Source organism: Astatotilapia calliptera, chromosome 6 (genome assembly GCF_964374335.1).
Source record: "Astatotilapia calliptera chromosome 6, fAstCal68.1, whole genome shotgun sequence".
NCBI classification, from domain to species: Eukaryota; Metazoa; Chordata; class Actinopteri; order Cichliformes; family Cichlidae; genus Astatotilapia; species Astatotilapia calliptera.
Window position 1 is genome coordinate 18,041,794 of NC_137427.1, and position 24,268 is coordinate 18,066,061.

Here is a 24,268-nt window from a genome sequence, read left to right on the forward strand (position 1 = left end):
GTACTTTGTGTCTTTGAGACGTGATCTCGGTTATGTAGGACAAGATGTGTGGTGCGGAGGCTCGTGATAAAAAAGGGCATAATCATGCAAAATGCTAAAATTAGCCTCAAAAACAGACTTTGGAGCTTTGAGGGTTTGTGGTGTTCAGTGGAGGGCAGTAGGATGCTGGTTCCTCCTAGTGCATCACACCAAGGCTGCTAAAACAAAAACAAAAAAATATCAATATTTCTACGAAATGATTCACAACTCTCAAAATGACAGGACCGAATGGCTAAATGATGATTTACTGGAAGGACAGGGGTTGTGATCACGGCGTGGAACTAATGTGAGGTCTTTTAGTTTGGCTGCAGCTCTGGTTAAATGTTAATGTTTATAAAATTACTCTTTTTTTAATGTGTCTGCATCTTAATGACTAATCTGTCACTTCATCCAGTAATAAAGTCTTATAGTGTTTGTGCTCCAATAGTGTGAATTTCTATCAATTAAAATATGGCATTATTTAAAAAAAATCAGCTTTACTTTCCAATACTATCAGACGTTTTTGTTTCATCATTTCATTTTCTTTTCTGGCATTAAAAAAAACAAAATGCATTTTACATTCAGGAGAATCATAAAGATGTCTGCATGGTTGGCCTTTGACCCAAATGTGTTATTTCTCTTCAGGCTGTTGTTTTAAAGTGAGGTCTAATTCGGGTTATATGAGGTTTGTCTTTAGCTCCTCTTTTCCTGTCACTGAGAAATAATCTCTCTGCCAAATGTGTTTCTCCTGAGCAGGATTTATGTTTGCCAGAGCTGCATAAATTAATTTTCTAAGTTGCTTCTAACTTTTTTGAAGAATTCAACATATCCACCACCTCCTCTCTCTTAATCTACTTATTTCCTTTATTAAGATGCTGGAGCAACACAAACATGTGCAGCTGAGGCTACAAGTTACTGTTTAGTTGTTTTGCATGATCTCTGTACTGTAACTAATGGCACACCTATTCGGCTGCTCATTAATACAAATATCTAACCAGCTAATCGCTTGGCAGGACCTCAGGCACGTCGACATAATCAAGACGACCTACTGAAGTTCAAACAGGGCATCAGAATGCATGAGAAAGCTGATTTCAGTGACCTTGAACGTGGCATGGTTGTTGGTGAAGAAGGGCTGGAATTGCAGAAACTGCTGATCTGCTGCGATTTTCCCACACAGGCATCTCTCGGGTTTATGGAGAATGGTCTAAAAAAGAGAAACCATTCACTGAGCAGCAGCTTTCTGGGTGAAAATGCCTTGTGGTGCCACTTCTGTCAGCTAATAACATAAAAGTGAGGCTGCAGTCCAACAAGGCTCACCATGCCTGGACATCAGAAGATCAGAAAAACGTGTTTCAACATTTGGATGGTAAGATCAGAATTTGGCACAAACAACGTGAAAACGTCGATCCATTCGGCCTTGTATCAGCAGTTCAGGCTGCCAGTGGTGTAATGGTGTGGGTGACATGTTTTTGGCATTCTTTGGGCCCCACCTACTAAACCACAGACTGAGCATTGTATCTGATCACTCCATCCATCTCCATCCATGTTTTGTTTCTTCTTTACAGAAAACGTGTCGGTGAAAAATAACCCCGACGCAAACAAGCAATTTTAATAAACACTCTAAGATGTCCGCTTTCTAACAGAGTCTGTAAACAGAAGTTAATTACAGCTCTGTCTCTCTAAGCAAAGCCATGGTTATCAGCTGATTTGGATGTGGCACCACCAGGATAAAAGCACCTGAGCTTAGAGCTCAGCCTCGCTTTCTCCCCTGTTCTCATTTCCAAGATTACAAATGAATTCTCAGTCCATCCCACCAGGAATGCAAGTGAGGGAGGTGAGGAAGGGATACGAGGAAAGAATGACACAGCTGCACCGTGAATCATTTTGAGCGTCTGAGCTCATGACCCCAGATGCTCGTGATGTTTTTGCAAAGTCACGAGATGAGACCTCCAGTGTTTCAAAAACACAGAAACACCTGAGAGCAGAAAAGTTTGTTAAAAAAGTAATGTACAAGATGTGAAGTATGAACAAATGGTTTGTGAATTCCAGCTTTCATGTGTCTCCCAAAAAAGCCTCCTCTCTCCCCACGATGCCTTTTAGGAGTTGAGTCACCCTCCAAGATGGTGCATTGAAATTGATTTCCGGGTCTCAGCCAGGAGGGCGGAGGAGACGAGGAGGCACAAATTAGAGCAAGAAAAGAGCCTCCTCTTTGTGCACTCTTTGTGAGTTTGGTGAAGATCTGGCAATGCGCCTCACTTTTCACACACACCTGCATCCAACACCGCTGATGAGCGCACTTCATGGTTCAGTTGGCTCTCTTTCTTTCTGTTAATTAGCTACAATAAAAGTCGGTAATAACCGTCAGCTGTCGTGCTCTTTCTATTTTTCCCTGGGCTCGGGAGCCGAGCTGTGACAACACTTTCACATCTCCTTGTATTGCGCTGTGTGAGCTTGCATCAGCAGCAGAATTAAGCAGCCTTTGTCTCTTTGTGCTTCTGCCTGCGACACATTTGGTGCTGATAAAAGATGTTCCTGTTACAAATTACCGGGAAACACCGCCTCCTTATTCGAGCCATTTAACCGTCAAGTCAGATGCTTTCGCTGCTGTTGTCGCCGCCTGTTTCTGGGCACAGTGTTGATGCAGGACAAATCAATAAAAGTCCAACATAAAGCTCTTTTTCTGTGAACATGACAAATGTTTGGTGTTTTTTCCAGCTCTTGCAGGTCAAAATCTTTTCTTGTAACTGGTTGAAAAATTTAAAAAAAAAACCCCACTTATTTATCCACAAGGGGTAATTAAAATTTTGCCACGTGATCCAAAATGACCGCTCACAGTTCAGGTACAGAAGTACTGACTGTGGGGGAACAAAGGAAGGTCAGAGGTCAGATTGTTTCTGTGTGTCACCACAGATGGTTAGTGTTAACCTTCATTTTCTCAAAAAAGTATTCCAAGGGTTGAAAGTCAGGGTGTTTTTCAGAAGTTTTTCTAGCATCATATTTTTGAAGGGCCATTTCATATTTTCCTTTATCTGGAAAGCTTGAGCCTCAGAAGATCGTTCAGGTTTTTTAGGGTAAACATCTGCTCAGGCTCAAAGCACGAGCCTTCATCCTGGATGATGACGGTGCATAAATTTAATTTAAACCTGTTACTCTGCTTCTCAAACAATCTTTGGCTCCCGTACATGAATGACTGTTTCAGAAATTCACATTGAGAAAATCTGAGCGAAGTCCATCATGAATTTTGGACGTAATATTAACAGGAGCTTGTTCTTTCTGAAAAAGTTAATTTGGATTAGGTGCATATTGTGTCATATCATTGGAAAATCACACTGAAGTTGGCTGAAAATGTGTTTTCCTTTTCTTAATATTCAAGCTTTAATATCTGTGAAATCATTCCCCCCCTGACCCGCCTTGTATGTGAGAAACTGTAAATAAAATATCAGCCTGTGAAGCTGGGATTTCTATAGGCCTCCAAACCTGCCGAGATCGGACATCCAAATATTCTAGAGATTTCAAGACTTTAACCTGAGGCCACAGTCAGTATTCATCTAGTTATAGTACCGGATATTCATCCTCAAACATCAGAAATCTAGCTCAAGTAGATTTGTAGATAATGGAATTTTTAAATGATCAAACACAAAGGTAAATGAAACCAATGACAGTCTCATCTCCTCCTGCTTTCATCTCGTCTTCTAAGTGGATCTCTTGTTAATATACAAATAAAAAAGTCTGTATGAGCAATGCTGTACAGATTATCTTGTAACAAAGTTATTAAGATCCTTTTATCACTATCTAACACCCCAATCTCTCTCATATATTACTTTTAGTGATGTTTCACATCTTAGAGACAACTTTTATGACAACTTTAGCCAATTCACACCAAGTTTTACATTAATTTATATGATTCAATACATTAAACATGAAGCTTTTATGAATTCGGTTATCGTGTAACCCTCCTGCTTCTCCTCACAGTTCAGGTGCCTTTTGATTCGACTGCGGCGTGTATTCAAATAATCTCCTTTAGCTCACAAATAATATAAAAGATACTGAACAGGTAAAACAACTTCACCTTAAAGAGCTCCAGCATTAAATATGCAGAAAAAACACTAATGGGAGTACAGACTAATGAGCTGGCACTTCACGAAGAAATGCAGCGTTTGTACTGCAGTGTTTTTGCATAATTTTATAGTAATGGGCCTCGGTGGTGAAAAGCATCATTTTTTTCTGCGGTGAGTGAACGAGGAGCTGCTTCTTTAGCCTAAAGGTTAATGTTTTACATCATTAACGACACGTCACTTTGGAGGATGTTAATGCAGGGGATTTCTGTTTTGGGGCAACAGTAATGCTGAACTTTATGGGTTCTTTCACAAACTGGATGTGAAAAGAAAAACTTGTACCTTTGTGGTGACATTTGGTTTACTTGTTTCCAAACTGGCTTGCCCACATTAACAACACTGGGAATAAACAAGAGTTAAAGCCTCGTTTCTCCCAGGAGCTGAGTCAAAAACGATGGGAGCACCTCAGCTTTTTGAAAAGTTGAAGGGGACATGTGCTTTTCCCAAGTTTCTGTCATATATTTATAATGGCATGATGTACATGACGTCACTACATACAAGTAATCCTGTGAGTCGTCAGCGCTGACTTCAGACTGCTTTTACCCTTGGCTCTGTATGATGTGAGTGAGCGCAGACGTCTTTCATGTACCTGTTTGTTTGCAAGTAGCAGCCAATCAGAAGAAGACTGGCTAAAGGGGGGTGTTGCCATGAGTGTATTTTTTTTTTCATTCTTAACCCTCTTTTTTGTTTTTGTTTGTTTAGCAAAAAATGATATAGAGTAAAACTCATGCTTGATATTTAATTTCTTCATATTTTAGGTTTCATTGGGTAAAAGGCAGAAGAGCTCAATCTGCTCTTGTCACCAAGGCTCAGTATAAGATAAATAAGGATTATTTTGAACTGTGAATCATTTGAGGATATTAATAAGGCTCATTCAAATATATCGATGATTACTGTCTCAGACTGACAAAAATCTCTATCAATAGTATCAAAAATCACTTCCTGCTACAAAAGCAGGCAGTGTGTTCAGCCAGTGGTGGCTACATTTCATGTCAGAATATTATTAAATCAGCTTAAAACAAAGACTACCTTTTAAGGAAGATGGAAGCTGCAGACATGCATCTAACATGCAACATCTACATGCGTACATCTGTAGCTGCTTCTGCTTACATTCTCCTCTGAAGCTACCTTACTAATCTGCACCTAATGTTATATTTCCTGTGTTTCTTTTTTCCAAAGCATGATCCAGAGAAGGCACAGGATAGATGTTTTTTTTACCCCCCGATTTTCTTTTTCTATGTCAAATATGAATAATTACTTTCAATTTCCCCACACCTTCTAAAATAAATTGAATTTAAAGAACACCGAATTCCTTTTATGCACTCAGACACGTCCATCTTCCTTTTTCCATCTTCCCAGGTGTGAAAATCCGCCCGTACTCTGTCACTCCAAAGTGCAGACTCGATAATGAATGACTGCAGCGTCGTCTCTGAAGCCTGTCGTTTGCTGGAAACATCTCGCATCACCAACTGACGTTCAACTTACAGGATCCATTTCCAGTTTTTTGTGTGAGGCTCTTTTCACTCGGGCTTAGGAGGCTTATCACATCACTGCCTGTAAATTACTCGCTGTCTGCTTTGGACGTTGCACCACATCCTGATGTGATGGTTTCTCATCAGTCTGTCAGAAGCCTTTGATGCAGCTGATACCTCCTTATTTCTATCCAGATTGTCTTGTGCTATCAGAGCAGATGCTGCACTGCAATATGTTCACGTGTAAAAGAAGCAAATGTTGGTCTGAAGAATCGCCGCTGTGTTTTTAATTTGAAGCGATTATCCAGCGTGAACTCTGCTGTTTGAAGTGGATGCAGTCTTCATTTACAGCACCAGAGTCATGCAGAAGCATTGAATCAAGGATGGAAACAGGACGAAGTTGCCGTAGAAACATGATGTGACTGATAATGCAATTCTGTCGTGTTACAGAGGAGGAATAATCCAGAATAATGTCAAACAATAGTGATGATAAATTATCAAATTTGTGCCACATTTTTCAGAACAAGGCTCCAAAGTGCAATCGAGTAAGAGAAACAACGTGCCAAAAACAGGAAACTAGATTTCAAATAATCAATAATCAATAATTCGATGAAGGAAGGAGAAGCTTGTGTTGTGAAGCAATGAAAGAATAACTGCTTTTCTAAAAGAGGAAACTATTCTAGCTGTTTTCATGTTCACAGAGACATCTGACAGCATGATCAGCTTTAATACAACAAAACTAACCTGCAAAAAATCTGTAACCTGTTAGAAGCTGAGATTAATCTCTAAATTTCTGTCTTCACTAAGCCTTTATTCTGCTTCATCCCATTGAAATAATAATTATGTAATATATATATGGAATATCATCTTTGTTGAGCCTGAAAGTTCAAACTTATTTATGAATTTAAAGTTAGAATTTAAAAAAGAAATGGAAGAAGAGAAGTTGCAGAAACACGTGTGTGCATGTTTGTGTGAATATGTCTGCAAAAAAGCAACTGCATGTCAGGTTTAGTGATGGAGGACCCCAAATGCAGACTCCTAGGCTGATGTCACATGTTATAGATGGAAACCTGGCCCATGAGAAATCACAGGAACTCTAGACAGACACACAGAGAGCTATGAAACGAGACGACGGGAGCAGTAACAGTACAGGAACAGGATGATACGACAAAAAACTAAGGGGAAATAAGGGCTATGAACACATATAAGGTAATTAGGATGATGGGAAACACCAGGAAACACAGCTGGAACTAGTCGGGAAGACTTGGAATGGGAATCAAAACCAAATACAATGTACACGTGATAGCAGAGTACCAAAAATCAACAGGATGTCAGGTCTGCTCTTGCTCTTGACGAAGGCGGTCCCACTTTTCTCCTCTCCTCCTCCTCCTCTCCCTTAGCTTCCCTGCTTAGCCTCTTATGTCCTTGTCTAGTCTCGAGTTTTTTGTATTACTTTTCCCTGGAACACTCTCTCACAGTCTGTTCTCTAAAACCTAAAAGAGGAATTATGGATTTGATCAACTGGTCCCTAAATGCAATTGACACCCCTTTCTCAATGAGAAGTTTGGGCTCGGGTGAGCCTGAGTGCTCAAGATATCTACCTATTTGGAACCATAGTAACAGGGTTCTGGCTGATCGGAGCTGGCTTGGCCCTGACTTATCGAAGAATTAAGAAAGCGTAACCGGCTGTTCAAACCCCCACAAGGCTGCCCGCTGGGATTGAAACGATGGGAGAGGCGTGAGTTTCTCAAAATGGGCTCATTGAGTGCAGCACGGATAAGATCTTGGAGAAGCTTACGGCTGCTGTGAATACTCAGAATAAGATCTCTGAGTGCAGACTGGATACACCTTGGAGGGGCTCGCTCGGAATAACATCTCTGAGCGCAAATTGGATTACATTTTGGGAGGCTCACTGTGGTCGTGAGTTCTCAGAATCTGCTCTTTGAACACAAGAATGACAACATCACAGAGCGCAAGTTTGATAACATCATGGAGAAGCTCATGGCTCTCCAACGGGAGATTGAGAGACCAGTGTTGGACTGTTAAAACAGCTTTGAAATTCATATGAGCTGTTCGCACTAAAGTAAAAAGCACCATCACTTCATGCGGATACCCTCTCGGCGCCAGCTGCGGTCTCAAGGCTGGAGCCGAACAAAAACACCCTGATAACGACTGTGTTTAGTCTTTTTCTTCCCATTCCATGCAAGGCCACCTGGGTTGGCTGGAAGACTGTTTACTTAGCTTAGCAGGGTGAAGGACACTGTCTCAGCTGAACTCTGGAAACGCACACACATACATATACACTGATATGCACACACTCATCCCCCTCCCTTTCCAAAAGCCTTCGATGCTTGTTCCCTACTGGGGAACACGGCGGGTCTGAGCCCGCGCTGGAATGGTAGCGCTGGGCAGGATGGCTGCTGTGTTTGCTTCGGATTACTCCTCACCCCCCACCCGACCCTGTGGCTTGTCACGTGTTCCATTATGTTGTGCTGTGGACATTTATGTGCTTTTTTGTGCAGAGGAGTTTTTTTGTTTCCTGTTCTCATGCTGTCCTGCCAGGAGCCCAGCATGAGTAGAGGTCTCTTCTTTTCCTCTTGTACTTTCCCATCGTAGTGTATATTTCAGTGTTTTTTTTCTGTAACGCTACCGATCTCCGACCTGTATCCCCATGTGATGTCTGTGTTGTGTGTGTGAGGTCGGGGGGGGGTCCTATTTCACTGCAGGACAACCTGCACGTGGCGAATAAAGCCTTGATTGATTGATTGATTGATTGATTGATTGATTGATTGATTGATTGATTGATTGATTGATTGATTGCTGTGTGGCAGTAAGAGTAGGACCCAACTGTAGGACTTGGAGACAAGAGATTACCTAAAAGAGGCAGTTTTGTTGTAGAAACACAGAAATACAAAAACCCAAAAACTCAAGCAAGAAACTACTTCTGTGATTTCTTTGATCTCTTTGATTTTTTACAGTTTCTCTGACTATTGCTCAGACATCCACTCCTAGGAAAATTGTGGTGTTGTGTTAATAAACACTCGCTTGGTCGCACTTGCTGATGATCAGTTAATCAGCTACATTTGATTATTAATGCCTGGCTGCTGCTTCCCCTTTAAAATCCCATAGAAGCATTGACCACATTATTTTTATTATCGCACGATACACGAAAACTTGAAATTCATAGAGGCTGTATTTTCATTTTCCAAGGACTGCAAATGGGATGGAGTGAAAGTAATGCCGGTTCATTAAATCCAGACGTATTCATGTCTGATTGTGCTCGAATGGTTCATTTGAGTAAATGATGCTGAGTAAATGATTTGTTGCTATGATAAGTATGCTTCATTTTAAAACAGTTGTTAATATTTAAAAGTTACTACACTGATGTTTAAATATTTAATCTCTCTTTTTTTAAGTAATGCTCATCTAAGAAAACAAAGTCATTAACTGTGACTGAACACACAAAACAACCTTGAATATGAAATTTATACTCTTGTCATCAGGCCAAAGTGAGAGCTAAAAAAAAACCAAATATAGAGAAAAATATGTTTGCGCTTAGAGGCTCAGAATAACGACTCGGCGGTGTCGTTTTATTGCACTCGTTCTGCAAATTCAGCTGCAGCTCCACTAAATTTGATGCTATTAAGAGACAAAACCATTTTAGGTAGCAGACACCCTTTTTGCTGAACGTTTCACACTCAGCAGACTGTGAGAAATGGTGATAGGGAGCGGTGTCACAACAGCTGGAAATGGTTAAGAGATGTGTTAAGTTAATTTTTCATGTCCACAATATGATGGCAGAGACTTTGTACTGATTTTGGAGGATTCAGTAGCCTCTAATATATTGTTTATTTCTTTTGTTTGGTAAAGATGCTTTTTAATGCTCCTATATGTTAAAAATTTAGCATTTTTAACATATGGGAGTCTGTCACTAAAGCCACTAAAGGACCTGCAGTTTTTGGCCCTGCAGCCCGTGATGCACATGTGATCTTTCACTTGACGCTCCGGACACCAAACAGGCTGTTTACTTTAAGACAAAACAGGCCACTGGCCAAATTTATTCCTGTGTTTATGACTTAATTGTTTCTAGCTTCCTAAACTTCTGATGGCTTCACCTTATCTGACCTCACAGTGGAACAAACAGAAAGTGCTCTGGGCTGATAGGTCACGCTGTCCTCCGGCACTCCGGCAGGCCTTACTGACTGGAACAAAAGTAGCATGCTTTTACCCGGTGTGTGTAAAGGTGAAACACACCCCTGCGGTGTAGGATTGGCCATAGCTGCAGCATGTCATTCTGAACATCCAATAAAATCGCTGGCCAAAGGTCAGGAACTTCCTGCTTTAAAAAAAAATTGAAAGAGTTTGTGTGATTTGTTTACTTTACTGAACTTTGCACGTTTGTTTCCCTGAGACAAAAACTGAACACTGAAATGTCATCAGTGAAACAAGAAGGTAGTATATCTGCACAAAAAACGAGACCAGATGGTGGTTTGTTTGGGGTTTTTTTTACCACTTTCAGCCCTCATTGCTGTTGTGAAATCCTTTGACTGATCATCAAATGTCTGACAGATTGTTGTGTTTGTACTGCCGACTGACTGAATCTGTGCTGTGTTGTCTCTAGTTTCAGAGCTCTCTATACCGGTCCCATGGGGAGAGATCAGAGGCAAAGCCTGGGGTCCTGAACACGGCCACCCGGTGCTGTGCCTGCATGGCTGGGCAGATAACTGCGGTTCATTCAACACGCTCATTCCCTTCTTACCTAAAGGTAATTCACCACAGACAGGACAAGGGTGAGAAAAACTGTCACCTGTGGGCTGTTGTAGCCGTGGGTAAGTGGCTGTCAGGCCTGTGTGAATCATTATCTTTTGTGCCTTATTGCCCCGTACTCTGTACTCCCAGCACACCAAGGCTAGAGTGCAACCATCCAGTGTGAGCTCAAGAGTAACATCACAACAGTAATCCTGACCACGGACATTATATAAACAATCAAGTGGCAATCATTAGTTTATTAATTAAATACCTCTAGCGGAGGGGGGTCTAAACTATCCACCAGTGGTTTATATCTGCTGCTAAATCATAATAACTTTGGTTTTGTAGGCTTGTGGTCATAAACCACAAACATTATTAAATGATAACGGTCACAATGCCGGGAAAAGGTCAGGGGATGTTAAGCCACGTTATTTAAAACCACAAGTGAAAATCCAAAAGCAGAACATCAGTCAAAATACTGCCAGGAAGGACCGTCAAACTCACTTTACATCAGGAGCTACATAGAGCTTGCCTTATCCTAACTGTCCCAAACCAGTGAAACTCCGCTTTTTGTCAGTGTGAAGATGTTTAACTACACATTTAATGCCATTAGATATAAGAAAAAAGAAGTGCAGTTACAGTAATACACGTCGGTTTTTCTATATGATTAAAAAAATGCAGTAATGTGTGAAAATGTGTACAGAAATTACAGAAAATGTTCTGGTAGCTCACTCTAAACACTCTCCTGTAGCTACAATTGCGTTAATTCGTATTTCATGACTTGCATGGCTTTTTTTATTTGACTGGCATGTTTAATATTCAGCTAAAACAAAACCCAATCCAAACGCTTGTCAGGTTTAGGGTTAAGAAGTTAATAGCCATTATCGAGCTGCCTTAGTCTGAACCAAACAGGCAGATGAACACGGCTGTGACCGTCTCCACTCCAGATGTTTTTTAAGATTAAGTTTATTTTATTGCTTTTTATTTATGCGTTATTTTATTTTATAAAAATGTTTTCCATTTGTTAAATATTTACAAATTTCATTGTGATATTTTTATGTTTTTATTTTCAATTTCATTTATTTCATTTTATTTTGTTATTTTTTAATATTGACTTAATATTTATTAATTTATTTAAATTATTAATATTAATATTATTTAAATTAACTATTTAATTGGTGAATTAATATTATTAATATTTAAACATTTTAAATATTATTGATGCTGCTGGTCTGTTGTGGTGAAGAGAGAGCTGAGTGTAAAAGCGAAATTCTCATTTTACCGGTCGATCTACGTCCCCTCTCTCGTCTATGGTCACGAGCTGCAGGTAGTGACCAAAAGAATGAGATCACGGATACAAGCAGTAGAAATGAGCTTTCTCCAAAGGGTGGCTGGCCTCTCCCTTAGAGACAGGTCAAGCAATTCAGCCATCCAGGAGGAGGGGCTCAGAGTAGAGCCGCTGCTCCTCCACATCAAAAGGAGCCGGTTGAAGGTGTTTGGGCAGATGACAAGGATGCCTCCTGGGCACCCTGCTGGTTGAGGTGTTCCGGGCATGTCCCACTGGGAGGAGGGCCCAGTGCAGACCCAGGACACGTTGATCTCTCAGGCGGCCTGGGAACACCTTGGCCTTCCCCCAGACAAGCTGGGAGGTCTGAGCTTCTCTGCTTAGGCTGCTTCCCCCGTGATCCAGCCCAGGATAAGCATTCTGTCTCTCTCTCTCTGCTCCTGCTTAGAGTGCAGATATGTGGCAGTGGACATGCCAGGACACGGTCTGTCATCTCACCGGCCTCCTGGAGTCTTCTATTCATTTCCTGCGTATGCAGTAGACGTACGCAGAGTTGCTGAAAGTGAGTGGGACCTGTTCGTCTCTCAGTAGCCGGGCTGCACTTCCAATCTCTTGGTTACAACAGCCGAGCTAGATTTGATCAGATGAGTTGTCTGTGTCATACCCCTGCAGGTCTCAGCTGGACAAAGTTCTCCATCATGGGTCACAGCATGGGTGAGTCACAGGCATGAACACTGACACTGCGCTGTGTATTTTGCATTTAATCTTCTGGAAAGTCTGAATTTAAAAGAAGAACTTTTATAGGAACACAGTGGCTATCTAAACTAAGGTCTAACTGATTAAACGTGCTGCTGTGCTGCGTGTGGATCCACCAATCAAAGCGATGCTGCAACAATTAGTGATTTAATCAACGCATCAAGGGAACAGAGAACTCCAAATCTTCTGGCAATTGCCTAAATGGTAAAACGTGTTCTGGTTGGTGCTTCAAAGTAAACCTAAACAAGTTGTTCATGCCGAGCATATTTTTTGTTATTTTTATGCATAATGGTGACAGTGCTCACATAAACTAGTGTATCCTTTCCTACGGTCCATCACTGCATATCCTAATCTCCCAGACATGCACATAGACATTGAAACAATAGAAAGAAGTATAATGAAATGTTACTTTAAGCATTTATAAATTACTTTATCAATACTGTTTCCAATAAACAAAACATTTGGAAATTAAATAATTTGAACAATTTGCATATTTCTGCAAATATCTAATCAGCCAATCACATGGCAGCGATTCAGAACATTTAGGCACATAGACATGGTCAAGCCAATCTGCTAAAGTTCAAGCTGACCATCAGAATGGATAAGAAAGTTGATTTAAGTAAATACTAAAAGCCAAATGGGCTGGTCTATTTCAGAAACTGCTGTTCTGTTTGCAATTTCCCACACAGCCATCCTGGTACTAGAAAGGTGCCAAATAAAGTGGCTGGTGAGGGTTGCAATCCAGAAAAATTGATGCTGTAAAGTTTTTACTGGAATTCCTGGGGAAAGAAAAAATGGGAATACTAATGAAATGAATCACTGTTGCTTTTTTTCTGTCATTTTAAAGAAAGTAAACAAAGAAAACAATACTTGTTTTCAGCCAGAGTTTGTTTTAAAGTCAAGGTGTCACAAAAATGATCGTGTTAATTTGACGATGTGCTCACTCCCTTACAGGTGGCAACATCACCGTCATGGTAAATTAAACACATCACGTTCATCTAATCGCTGCTTTTATGAAATATGTGTCATAAACTGCGTTTTCAAAGTGATCACAGCAGGGACTTCACTGTGTTTCCTACAGTTCAGCGCATTGTATCCTGAGATGGTGGATGGCATCATAGTGCTGGACGTTTTTGGATTTGTACCTACAGATCCGGTACTTCAGCACTACTTCTCGTCACTGCTGGGGAAAAAACAACAACAATCTAATAGTTGGAAAGATGCAGAACTACTTTATTAAATTATCTTTATGAGCCACTCCTGTCTGTGTTTGTGTTTCTCACCTCTCATTTTATCGCAGAAAGAAATTCCCCGAATCATGAGGCAGGGGATGGAGGAGATGCTCAAGTTTGAAAAAAAGGCAGAAGAGAAGAAGAGGGTTTACACGTACGAGAAGGCAGTGGAGAGGTATCGCTTTATTTTATAGCCAATTCAAGTGGAGTAAGCCTTTTGTTTATGTGTTCGTGCAGAAGTGAAGTGAAGCTCTGCTGCTTTCTTCATGCATCTGAACTGCTGGCAATCACTGTGGGTAATTTTGGCATCAGGTTTTGACAGAGTGAACTGCATTTTGTTGTTAGTTTGTTTTCTTAAAAAAGGGGGAGCACCTCTTGTTCTGCCACATCAATTTGTTTTATTTCAAACAGCAGAAGTCCTTGCTGTGTGGAATAAAAATAAACTGCAGAGAGGGATGAAACAGAAGAAGGTAAAACTGAGTCGCAGTTTTGACTAAATTTTTTTGTTTCCTTCAGGCTGTTGGCTGCAAACCCGACTCTGTCTGAACGGTCTATTCAAACGCTTTTAGAGCGAGGCCTGACTCGAGTTGAAGGAGGTATGTCTTTATCGCTTCTCCTCCTGTCAGCGAGGAATAATCTCACTTTGCTTTCTCTCATTTGCTGGCAGCTGAATGTGTTTCTCCTCATCAGGATTTGTGTTCTCCAGAGACCTCCGAGTTAATTTTGTGAGTCACTTTTAACCTCCCCAAACTTCACCACATCCCACTTTGTGTCTCCTCCAACAGAGGTTTGGCATTCAGTTCACATACATTTGCTGTGTTTTATGCAGAAAAACATAGAGCGGATCACTTTGGAGCAGAGCCTGGAGATGCAGTCACTGATTCAAGCTCCTGTTTTACTTATCCTGTAAGATTTTTACCACTAATCTGATATTACAGTATACTTTATTTTACAGCGTGGACATGTCTGTTTGCGGTTTAAATGATTTCTGCTCTTTAAAATAAAGCATGTCAAAAAAAACATGTAACACCAATCTGTGTTTTTTCTAGAGCTGACAAAGGTTTCAGTCCAGCATCTAGAGAATCGAGCCAGAAACTCACTTCGAAACTCCTCCAAGTCTATCAGGAAAGAAATGTGAGTTTAATTTTATGTAAGAGTAAATCACTCTCTACTAACATCTGTATGATTAAAAAAAACCCTACAATAACACAGAGAAACGACCAAACCTCAACAATCAGGTGAGTCCCTATGAGCAAAGACTCAGCAACAGTGGGAAGGAGAAACTCCCTCTTAACAGGAAGAAACCTTCAGCCAGAAACAGGCTCAGGGAGGGGCGGCCATCTGTCGCAACTGTTTGTGGGTGAGGGGAGGAGACAGGACACACTTACTGCCTGATGCATCATCAGTTATTGAATTTTCTGTGCAGCCTAATTAGCCGGAGCCAAATTAGATCAAATATTTAAAATGTTTTTATGTAGCACTTTTTTCGAAATCCACTTTATGAAGTGTTTCATGTGAATAGTGCCAAAAAAAATGCTGATTACCAGTAAACTTTAGTAAAATTAGAAAATAAAACCAAAAGTCAGGAAAGGCTTTCCCATGAAAGTTTGTTTTAACCTCCTCAGATCTGAGCTATTGCTGAGCATCCACTTTTAATTTCTCCCATGAGTCAGACTGATGAGTGTAAAAGCAGCACATGTTGAACAAAAAGTCATCCTCATTGTCCTCATATGGAAGCAATTATTTAGTTATGCTGTAAAATAAACTAAAGCCACCATATTTGATCAAGTATAAATTATTTTACTGAGGAAAACGAAGCATAAAGTGCAGAAAAGCCGAACTTTAATGTCCCTGTATGAGGATTCAGGGTCTCGGGAAGTTAAAGGAAGTGATGGATGCCAACCTGATTTCCTCAGGCACATTGTTGAAGAGGCTAACTGCAAAAGACCTTTGCATGAGGATCTGTACTGATGTATACATTAGTAAGACAGTGTTGCTGTGTGGAGTTTTCCTCTTCTCCTTGTGTCCCCGTGGGTTCGGTCCAGCTACTTCAGCTTCCTCCCACAGTCCAAGGACGTGCAGTTAGTGGGATTAGGTTAACTGGTTGATTCTAAATTGCCCATAGGTGCAAAGGTTGTGTGTTAGACCTATGGCAGATCGATGATCTGTGCAAGATCTACTATGCCTCTTGCCCTGTGGCAGCTGGGATAGACTCCAGCTCCTCCACGACCTCAATTGGTAAAGCAGAAGAAACTGGATGGATGGTTAAGACCCAATTTTTATGTTGCATTTGTGAAATTAGAGAACTTAGAAGATGAAAACTATGTATTTTTCTCACTAAGGAAAAAGAACAACTGTGAAGTGGAAGTAAAAAAAATAAAATAAATCTGTTTAGGTTTGAGCAAATAAATCAAAGTAAAAGAAGCCTAGTTTGGTGATAAATAAAACATTTATAAGCCTAATGGCTTTACAAGTGGTTTAAAAAAAAAAGGTACGCGCACACAGTCAAATATGCCCACGCACTGTAAAATGTGACTTTGATTTCTCTTATTAGGATAAGAGATTCATGTTTATGCCTCCATACTAATCACCACTACTGAGATTCAGCAAAATTAAGAGGGCACTATTCACATGAATCTAGTATTTATTTATTTATTTTTTTTATCAGAGCCACAGGAAGCCACCGGGGACGGGCAGAAGAACTGCATGTGGCTCTGAGCTGCTGGACCAAGACGCCCGAGCTCAAAGCAAGACCGCAAAGGACCTTAAAATAAAATAACATCCTGAAACATCAAAATACTTAAAAACATGGAGGCAGTATTTATTTCAGATGCAAACAACAAAATGTCAGGGTGCAACTAATGATCCTTGTGTCATATTTACAAATGTTTTTCTTGGTTTTATTGCTATATTAGAAAAAATAAGAAACTGACTGTAACTGATATGAAGCACTGGGTCCTGCAGACAAACGGTTTGATTAAAAATGACAGCAGGCTGATCTGTATGAGAAACAATCATTTTCTGCTTTCAAAGAGCAGATGCTCTATCGCTGTGTAATTGGAATCCAGCTAATTGGATGGCATATCAGCTAATAGTAAGTAACCCGATTAATATTCATTAAATGATTATTTATGAGGCGTTAACTAGCCACATAAAGCCAATTGATTATTTCTTAACAGGATCCGTGACGCACCCTGCATATTAATTCATGCATTAAGTCGCGTTAGTTAGAAATGTTTTACAACTTTATTAAAAAGTGTACACCTGAAATCCCAAAACAGAGAATCTGCAGCAGTCAGATGCCTCCAATCACGGCTGAATCCATATTATAGTTTTAAAATAAAACGTGCAGGATTCATAAAGATCTGCTAATAAAAAACACAGAAGGGTCCTATTAAACAAATACAAATGACAGCGTGTAAAATCTGCACACTTTTTATTGTACTTAACTAAAACTGGATAAAAAAAAAAACAACACTTAGTTCACTATTATAACCTTGGTCAGCAGCCATCTTCAAATGTAATTGCGGACTTGGAGTCGAGCAAAAAGGAAAGATTTTAATAGCTTGAAGAAATAAACCTGTTTTATGTGACTTTATTATTATCTCACATCATTATTTTGGTCCGCTCTTCTTCACAATGTTCATCAGCATACATTTGTTTATGCTGAGCTCTCTGAAGTTTGTGGTTTGGACTTTGACAGGAGCATTGCTACACCTTGACTTTTTTTTTTTTTTTTTAGTCATTCTGCTGTGCTCGGGATCATTGTCCTATTGCATAATTCAATCTGTCCCAAGCCGAGCTACTGGTCTCACATTTGACTCTAGAATACTTTGGCATGCGAGATTTCAAGGCTCACTCAATGGCAGGTGCTGTTGCTGCAAAACAAGCCCAATAATCAGCCCTCCATCACTGTGCTTGACAGCTTGTATGTGCTGAATGTGACACTTTGCATTGTGGCCACACATCTCCACTTTGGTGGAGACTTCTGTTGCCAAACAATCCGTATTTGTTCAGTCTTTCTTTAAATGTATTGTCATGAATGTTCACCGTAACATGCTAACTGAGCCCTGTACCTGTAGCTCTGGGGTTTTCCAGTTTCTCTGAGAATTGCATGGTATGATCTTTGAAAGTGAATTTTCTGGGGCAGCCACTCCTTGGAAGATTGTGGGATTGTGTTAACACACAATGTTCCCGACCAGCAAACTGCCAAATGCTGTGCTTTCAAAGAGGAGATCAAACTTGCCGGTTGATCAACTGCATTTGATTATTGGTACCTGGCTGCATCGTATTCTCTTAATTCCTGTGGAAGCTGTAAGGGTGTGGCATTTTACCGACCTGCACAGAGTTCGGTGAAAACTTTCTTTTTCACAGTTCAACACTCTTCTCTTTTACTACTAAATCCTCTTACCCTGTTTGTCTGTCTGTCTCTCTCAGGACACTGTGGTGAGAGTACCTGGCAGTCATCATGTGCATCTTGATAATCCTGAAGTCGTCGCTCCATTTATTTGTGACTTCCTGCAGACCAAAGTGCTCTCACAGCAGGTGAAAGCCTAGTGGACAAGATGTAACCATCACACACTCACATTCTCCATGTGAAGTTTCACACTTCAAAAGTCTCAGTGCACTGTTTTCGTCTCTCTTAGAGCTCACATTACCATAAAATTGTTCCAGTAATTTGTTCTGCTCTGTACAAACCCAACTGGAGAGTCATTTGGAATAATAATACTGAATAATAAAAAAAAAACATGATTTATGAAACTAGACTTTTTCAATCTTTTGCAGTTTTTGTAGAAATGGTGTATCTAGCTCATTAGTTATATAAAGGACCAGGACAGAAGTGTTTCTCTTTATGTCGCTGAAAAGAAGCACTCCTGAAATGTTTCCATGTATTAATCCATCCATTTACAAGAAAATAACAGCAATTTCAGCAAAATATATCAGTTTTCTCTCATTCAGCCCGTCCTCTTGGCCAGGACTCCCTTGAAAAAGAGGTCTTTGATCTCAACGGGACATTCCTGGTTAAATAAAGGTTAAATAAAATAAATTAAAAAGTGTCATTACAAAGAAAAGATGCGGCTAGGCTCTTTGGCTTAACCACCTTAACTTTGGAGTGGTACTGCAGCCTGTGACTAATGCCATTGTCTGCAAGAAGGCTCTAAATCTGATGGTGATTCAGACCTAACCCTCTCATGATGTGACCCATTATTCCTGCAACATAACTCTTCCTGGTGCAGTAAAAAATCCAAAGAGGATGCCCCCCTCCTCTGTGATTGTCGCACTTTGCAAAGCCATGCAGTGGCTAGGCTGGACTGGATCCTAAAATGAGCCAGCCCAGGTGACACCAACGCTTTGTAAAGTCATTTAACACCTCCTCACGTCAACCTTTTTTTGATTGTGATTAGTTGTTGTCATATAAAGGCATCTTCTGATTTAATTTTCTTTTTCATGTAAATACTTCGGCAGTAGTTTGTTCTGTTGTCGTATTGCTTCTGTCAGGCGCTGAATGCCATCTACATCTCGATGAGCATCAGCCGACTGTGAAAACATGGGGCCGGGAACAAAAAGCCATTTAGACGTTTTAACATATTGCCATGCATTGTGGTTTTGTGGCAGTCTGCTTGAGTTTTCAGTGCAGTCGCATGTGCGTAAAAAGCCCCGAACTGAATAAAAATCCTCTGCGTGTAACTTATGCAGCGAGGAAGTCACAGTTCATCGCTTCTGTTTATGTGAGGCTGATCTGTTTAACTGCTGCTTTTCATGAATCTGGTGGCGGCGCTGAGTGATGCTAAAAATGGCAGTCATTAAAAAAGATGACATCCTCTGACAACTGGATATGTAGGCCACCCTCTGCTCAGATTTTTTGACTTTAAAAAAATAAATAAATAAAAATAAAATCTGACTGTCTTAAACACTTCAGCTGCTGTCAGTCAGAGCAGATATGAAAGGAGTCCCTCACACAGAGATGGCTCCCTCTCTCTCAATGTCACATAAACTGTGTGATGGCCTTGGTGTTAAATGGAGTGGAATTGATTTTACGCAGCGCGTAGCAAGGCAGCGAGCATCCACAGACATCTGAAGGGCTTGTCCCCCTCCACCAGCAAAACCCCCACACCTACCCACCCTCCTCAAAAATGATTATAGTTATATAAGTTTCCCTCCCACTCCCGCCGTCGTCATGGCAACCCCCACCCCTCCTTTTTGAACGTCAGAGCCGGGAGCTGGAGGATGAAGCCGCATCCAGCTTCAGCATCTCGTGCCTCTCAGAGAGCACCTGTGATTATTTTGCAGAGGAGGAGCAGCTGCTGCAGCGACGGCGATCATCTAATGAGAGGTTCGGACTCTGGGCTGCTCTTCGTCGCTTAAAAAAATCGCCACCGATCGAGCAGCGTCTGCAGGTAAAAGCGTGGTGCCTCTATTTACTCCCGTGCGCTATTTTTAGAAAAAAAAAACACCTGTGCCAGCTAATGATTGTGAAACTGAGAGGAGTAATGATGGAAAGCCCCGCTGCCTGTTTAGTCGCTGTAGTGTCTTTTTTTCTGTCATGAGAAGGGAGCGGGAAAGCTTTCTCGGAGATGCAGTTAGCGGTGCGTATTTGGAAGGTTTAAACAACTCTGCTCATCCACCCTTCCCCACGATCTCGTCTCTTTTGCTTCTCTCCCTGTCCTCTCCTCCTCACCCTCACCCTCCTTCTCCCTCACCCTTCCCATTCTTTTTTGCCCTGACAGCCGGTATGTCGTGGTTGTTCTTGGACTGGTTCGTCCCACTCTACTTGCTGGTGTCGGTGTTGGTGCTGGCAGGCTTCGGAGCGTGCCTGTACTTCCTAGAGCCCGGGTTGCAGGATGCCCACAAGTGGAGCAACAAAACAGTCCGGCATCACCCGCTGGTGGCCAGTGTGAACTGCAGAGATGACGATAGCAATGCCCTGATATGATCAAGAGGGCGAGGCGAAGCGGGAGGGCGGCTGACCATCTGGACAGGGGTGCTGCCGCCGGGACACCCGTGGGATGGGAGCCAACACCCAAACGACCGTGGAAGAAAAATGGGAGAGAAAGGACGAGAAAGGAGGGGAACATTATCTGTTGTCTGATAATGCAAACCCTGTTCTATATCATTCCAACTTTTCTCTGATCTCTGCTGATTTTCGTTGTAGAGGTGAGAGAAAAGTAAAGCAGAGGTGTTTTTAACGTTCTTAAAAATAAAAATAAAAAAAGAAGAAGAAAAATAAAAATAAAAAAGCCAGATGCACAATGCGAAGAAGACTGCATCCAGAAAGAGATCGTGAGGTGATTGGAGGAAGTGTTGCCCTTTAGAAATGTGTTTGTAAATTTCACGCCATCCTATACTTGTGCCAAGTTTTACATGCATTTTGTAATTTTGACAATCACTTTGCATATCTCATAAAGTTTACTTACATTGTGCATTTAATTAGCTGAAGTGAGCGACATAAGTGCAATGACTTTGCTGCCAGCTGGGAGGGTTTTTAATCCTCTCTCTGAAGTCGGCGTGGCAGCTGCTCAGACGCATGTGGATTGTTTAGTGCCGCTGTGCCAAAACGGTGTGTTATTCGTGACTTACTTTAAACTGTTATGTACCCAATAAATGCAACTGATTCATTTAAGGTGCCAAGATTATCATAGATGGACCAAGACGACTGACAAATAGCCTAGTATTTGGTAAAGGGTTTTTTTTTCTTTGCTTTGTTTGTTTTCATTGTTTTTACTTGACAGCATGGTGAGAAACTGTGGGTGTGTAACGACCCTCTTTTAAGAATCATATGCTTCCTTTGTTCATACAAAAATAAAACTGCTCAGTCCCCACTTCTTTGTATTTGCTGTTGCATGAATATCCACCCTAAATATATAGTCTAAAGATTTATGTGCTTCTAAATAATTCGTGTGTGTGTGTGTGTGTGTGTGTGTGTATATATATATATATATATATATATATATACACATAAATCCTTTTAAACTGTCAGCAGTTTAAAAGGATTTATGTGTATATATATATATATATATATATATATATATATATATATATATATATATATATATATATATACACATAAATCCTTTTAAACTGTCAGCAGTTCCATCAAAATTTCTCAAACTGTTTTAAGTTACCTGACTTTTTAAGCCCTGACAAGATAAAATATGGACAAAAGCAAAGGGCTTTGGATTTTCTGCCCTCCTTAGAAATCTCAACCTGGCTCTTTTGTAGGTTGAACCCTTGGTTTGGAAAGCCTTTCAAGTCAAATAATATGACAGCCCAGAGCAGTAAAATACTCTTTATGCTTTGATTCAGCAATATTAAAACTATGATATCATCTGCACTTCAGTCAAAGATTGAAATGCATGTTTTCTGTATTTTTGTAAGTAAATTTGAATGTAGGACTTTCATTTACAGTGCAGTCTTTTTATATATACCTTCAGCTTTTAAAAAAAAAAAGCTTACAATACTGCACCTACACTTTTGAAAAGCCCTTTAAACTCTGCTCAGAGTAGATGCTTCGAGTTTGAAGGTCACTCACTCATGGAGTGCGTAGAGTCTGTAATGAAGAGGCTTTTTCATTCAAGGCAGTTCGAGGATAAAACTAGCTCTGCAACAGAAATCATGCGTAGATATTCATATTTTCTCTTGTAATGCAGAAAAAAACAAACTCTGACAGTGTAGTTGTCAGCAGAGGAGGAGCATTCACATTATTATGAAATGCATTTGTAGGTGTGGGGTTGTTTGTCTATAGTACCTTGTTACTATTCTACCCAGACTCTGCAGCTGAGGACGATGTAGTAGCTTAATCTGGTTTGAAGTATACGATGCATCATTTCACCTGTGACATTAATGTTTTTGTGACTAGGCTCTATAAAAGCATCAAACATAAGTTAATGATCTGAGTGCTTCTGTCACTCATATTTTGCGCTATAATCAGACAAGCTTCACAGTGTCCCACGAACCAAATCAAATGAGACACCAGTGTGGGAGTGCAACAGTGAAGCCTCAGTGTCGAGGTATGGAGAGAATGGCACTTGTGTGCCCACTACTTCCTACTGCTCTGCTCCAAGTCTCACACACTGTGCCTTGTTTACTCTCTCAGTCTGTCAGCAGCAGACACGGGGCATCATCGCCACACGTCAGGTCAGTGTCTTTTTCTGCAGCTCTAACTAAAGAACAAAAAACAGTTGTTTTTTTCATAGTAAACACTGTTTTGTGCTGGTATTTTCAGTGTTGGTGCATACCAGCCATGCTGCCTCAGACTGCAGTGTTTAAAAGTAATTTAATGCACTCATAAAAGTGCTGCACTTTTACATAACTTGAGTGCTACGATTTTATGCAATTATGTGGTACTTAAGCCCTACTACATATTTTCTGTACAGACATAAGTGCTTATTCAATATTTCAATATATATATATAAAAACATAGTCAGTTGATAAAATGTGGTGTATTGGCTTAGACTTCCTAGACGTGTTTTTATTTTTAAACAGATTAACACTGGATTCGCTTCACCTGCACTTATCGATGACATTAAACCATTAAAGTAAATAAATCTAACACTCCTTTGGAACTACAGTAAGATTTTCAAACTTTTGATATAAGTGTAGTTTGCAGATATTTCTGTTCTTTATCTTACCCCTTTAATATTTATTAAAAGTTTGTCCTGTTTGTCATTTGCAGTCTCTCTATGTTTCTCTTTCCTCGCTTCTCCTTAAGTGGAGAGTTCTTCCTCCCCGCTGTTGCCATGTTTCTCTCTACATTGATTATCTGATTTTTGGGTCCTACCTCTAACACTGTATGGTCTAATATTGTGAAGTGCTGCTTGTTAAGTAAAATTCAATAGGAAAAAATCTAATTGAAACTTGCACTTCAGTTAATTTGAGTATTTTTTTAAGAATGTTATTCCCACATTTTCTATTAATTTGGACAGTGTTTATAGAAATGATGTTTGGCATAAAGTTGAATTCTATTCTATTCTATTCTATTCATATAAAACAAGTTATATTTTTTCTTAGTTTCTTCATTCTCATCATGTGATTAGTCTTTCTTTGCATCTTTGTCTTGCTAAAACAGAATGAGTGTTTTTAACCGTCTGGCACCTTTGATCCCACGAGTGCCTGACTCCAGCAGACAAACAAAGGAGCATCCAAAAGTGTGTTTGTCACCTCCTCTGCCTCTTTCTTCTCCCGTCATTAAGAAGAAAGCCATTCACATCCCATCATTTGATGAGAAGGGACTTATCTTTGAAAAACACAACACAAAGCTGTACACGGCGGACAGGTAAATTAATGTGAGGTTTGTTTTTCTGTCTTGGATTTTTTGTGCTACATAATCTAGTAATTATTGGTACATTTTTTTCTTTCCAGATCATTTGATTCAATTTGGACATCCAAGACACCAAGCCCGCCCTCGAGGAGTAAATCATGTCAGCTTTCACAGAGAAACCATGGAGAAAGAGCTTCAACCCTCCCAAGGACCAAACCTCAAACATGCAGCTCTCAGTCTCTCTCTGCAAAACCCAGCACCTCCATTTCTCCTTCTCCTAAGCCAAATTCCTCTCTCACTCTTCCCACTGTCAAACCAAAGCCAAGTGATTCTCTTCATCTTCCCGCCTCACAGGCGAGTGATCTTTCTCCATTACTGCACCA

General features: G+C 40.4%; 1 protein-coding gene across 3 annotated transcripts; it reads left to right on the top strand.

The window, feature by feature from the left end:
- Positions 1-9,922: 9,922 nt before the first annotated feature.
- Positions 9,923-21,447, top strand: LOC113024078 (serine hydrolase-like protein). 3 transcript variants are annotated; one of them, XM_026170702.2, is made up of 13 exons: positions 9,923-10,057; positions 10,227-10,370; positions 12,088-12,201; positions 12,312-12,353; positions 13,350-13,369; positions 13,477-13,551; positions 13,696-13,802; positions 14,144-14,223; positions 14,318-14,352; positions 14,457-14,533; positions 14,677-14,761; positions 18,065-20,025; positions 20,356-21,447. In XM_026170702.2, exons 1-12 carry the CDS (start codon positions 10,036-10,038, stop codon positions 18,182-18,184), a joined length of 921 nt encoding a protein of 306 aa, XP_026026487.2. In that variant the 5' UTR covers positions 9,923-10,035; the 3' UTR covers positions 18,185-20,025; positions 20,356-21,447. The 3 variants fall into 3 exon arrangements, with proteins under 3 accessions (XP_026026487.2, XP_080158999.1, XP_080159000.1); XM_080302873.1 differs by having other exon boundaries at positions 10,021-10,093; XM_080302874.1 differs by lacking the exons at positions 18,065-20,025; positions 20,356-21,447 and adding an exon at positions 16,296-17,225 and having other exon boundaries at positions 10,021-10,093.
- Positions 21,448-24,268: the final 2,821 nt, after the last annotated feature.

What these genes read in the sequence shown, in the direction of transcription:
- LOC113024078 (XM_080302873.1), top strand. Translation starts at nt 10,036, where the DNA reads ATGTCATCAGTGAAACAAGAAGGTAGTATATCTGCACAAAAAACGAGA. An exon ending in CCTGACTCGAGTTGAAGGAG is followed by an intron (nt 14,224 to 14,317) that starts GTATGTCTTTAT and finishes TCTCCTCATCAG; the next exon opens with GATTTGTGTTCTCCAGAGAC. An exon ending in GCTCCTGTTTTACTTATCCT is followed by an intron (nt 14,534 to 14,676) that starts GTAAGATTTTTA and finishes TGTTTTTTCTAG; the next exon opens with AGCTGACAAAGGTTTCAGTC.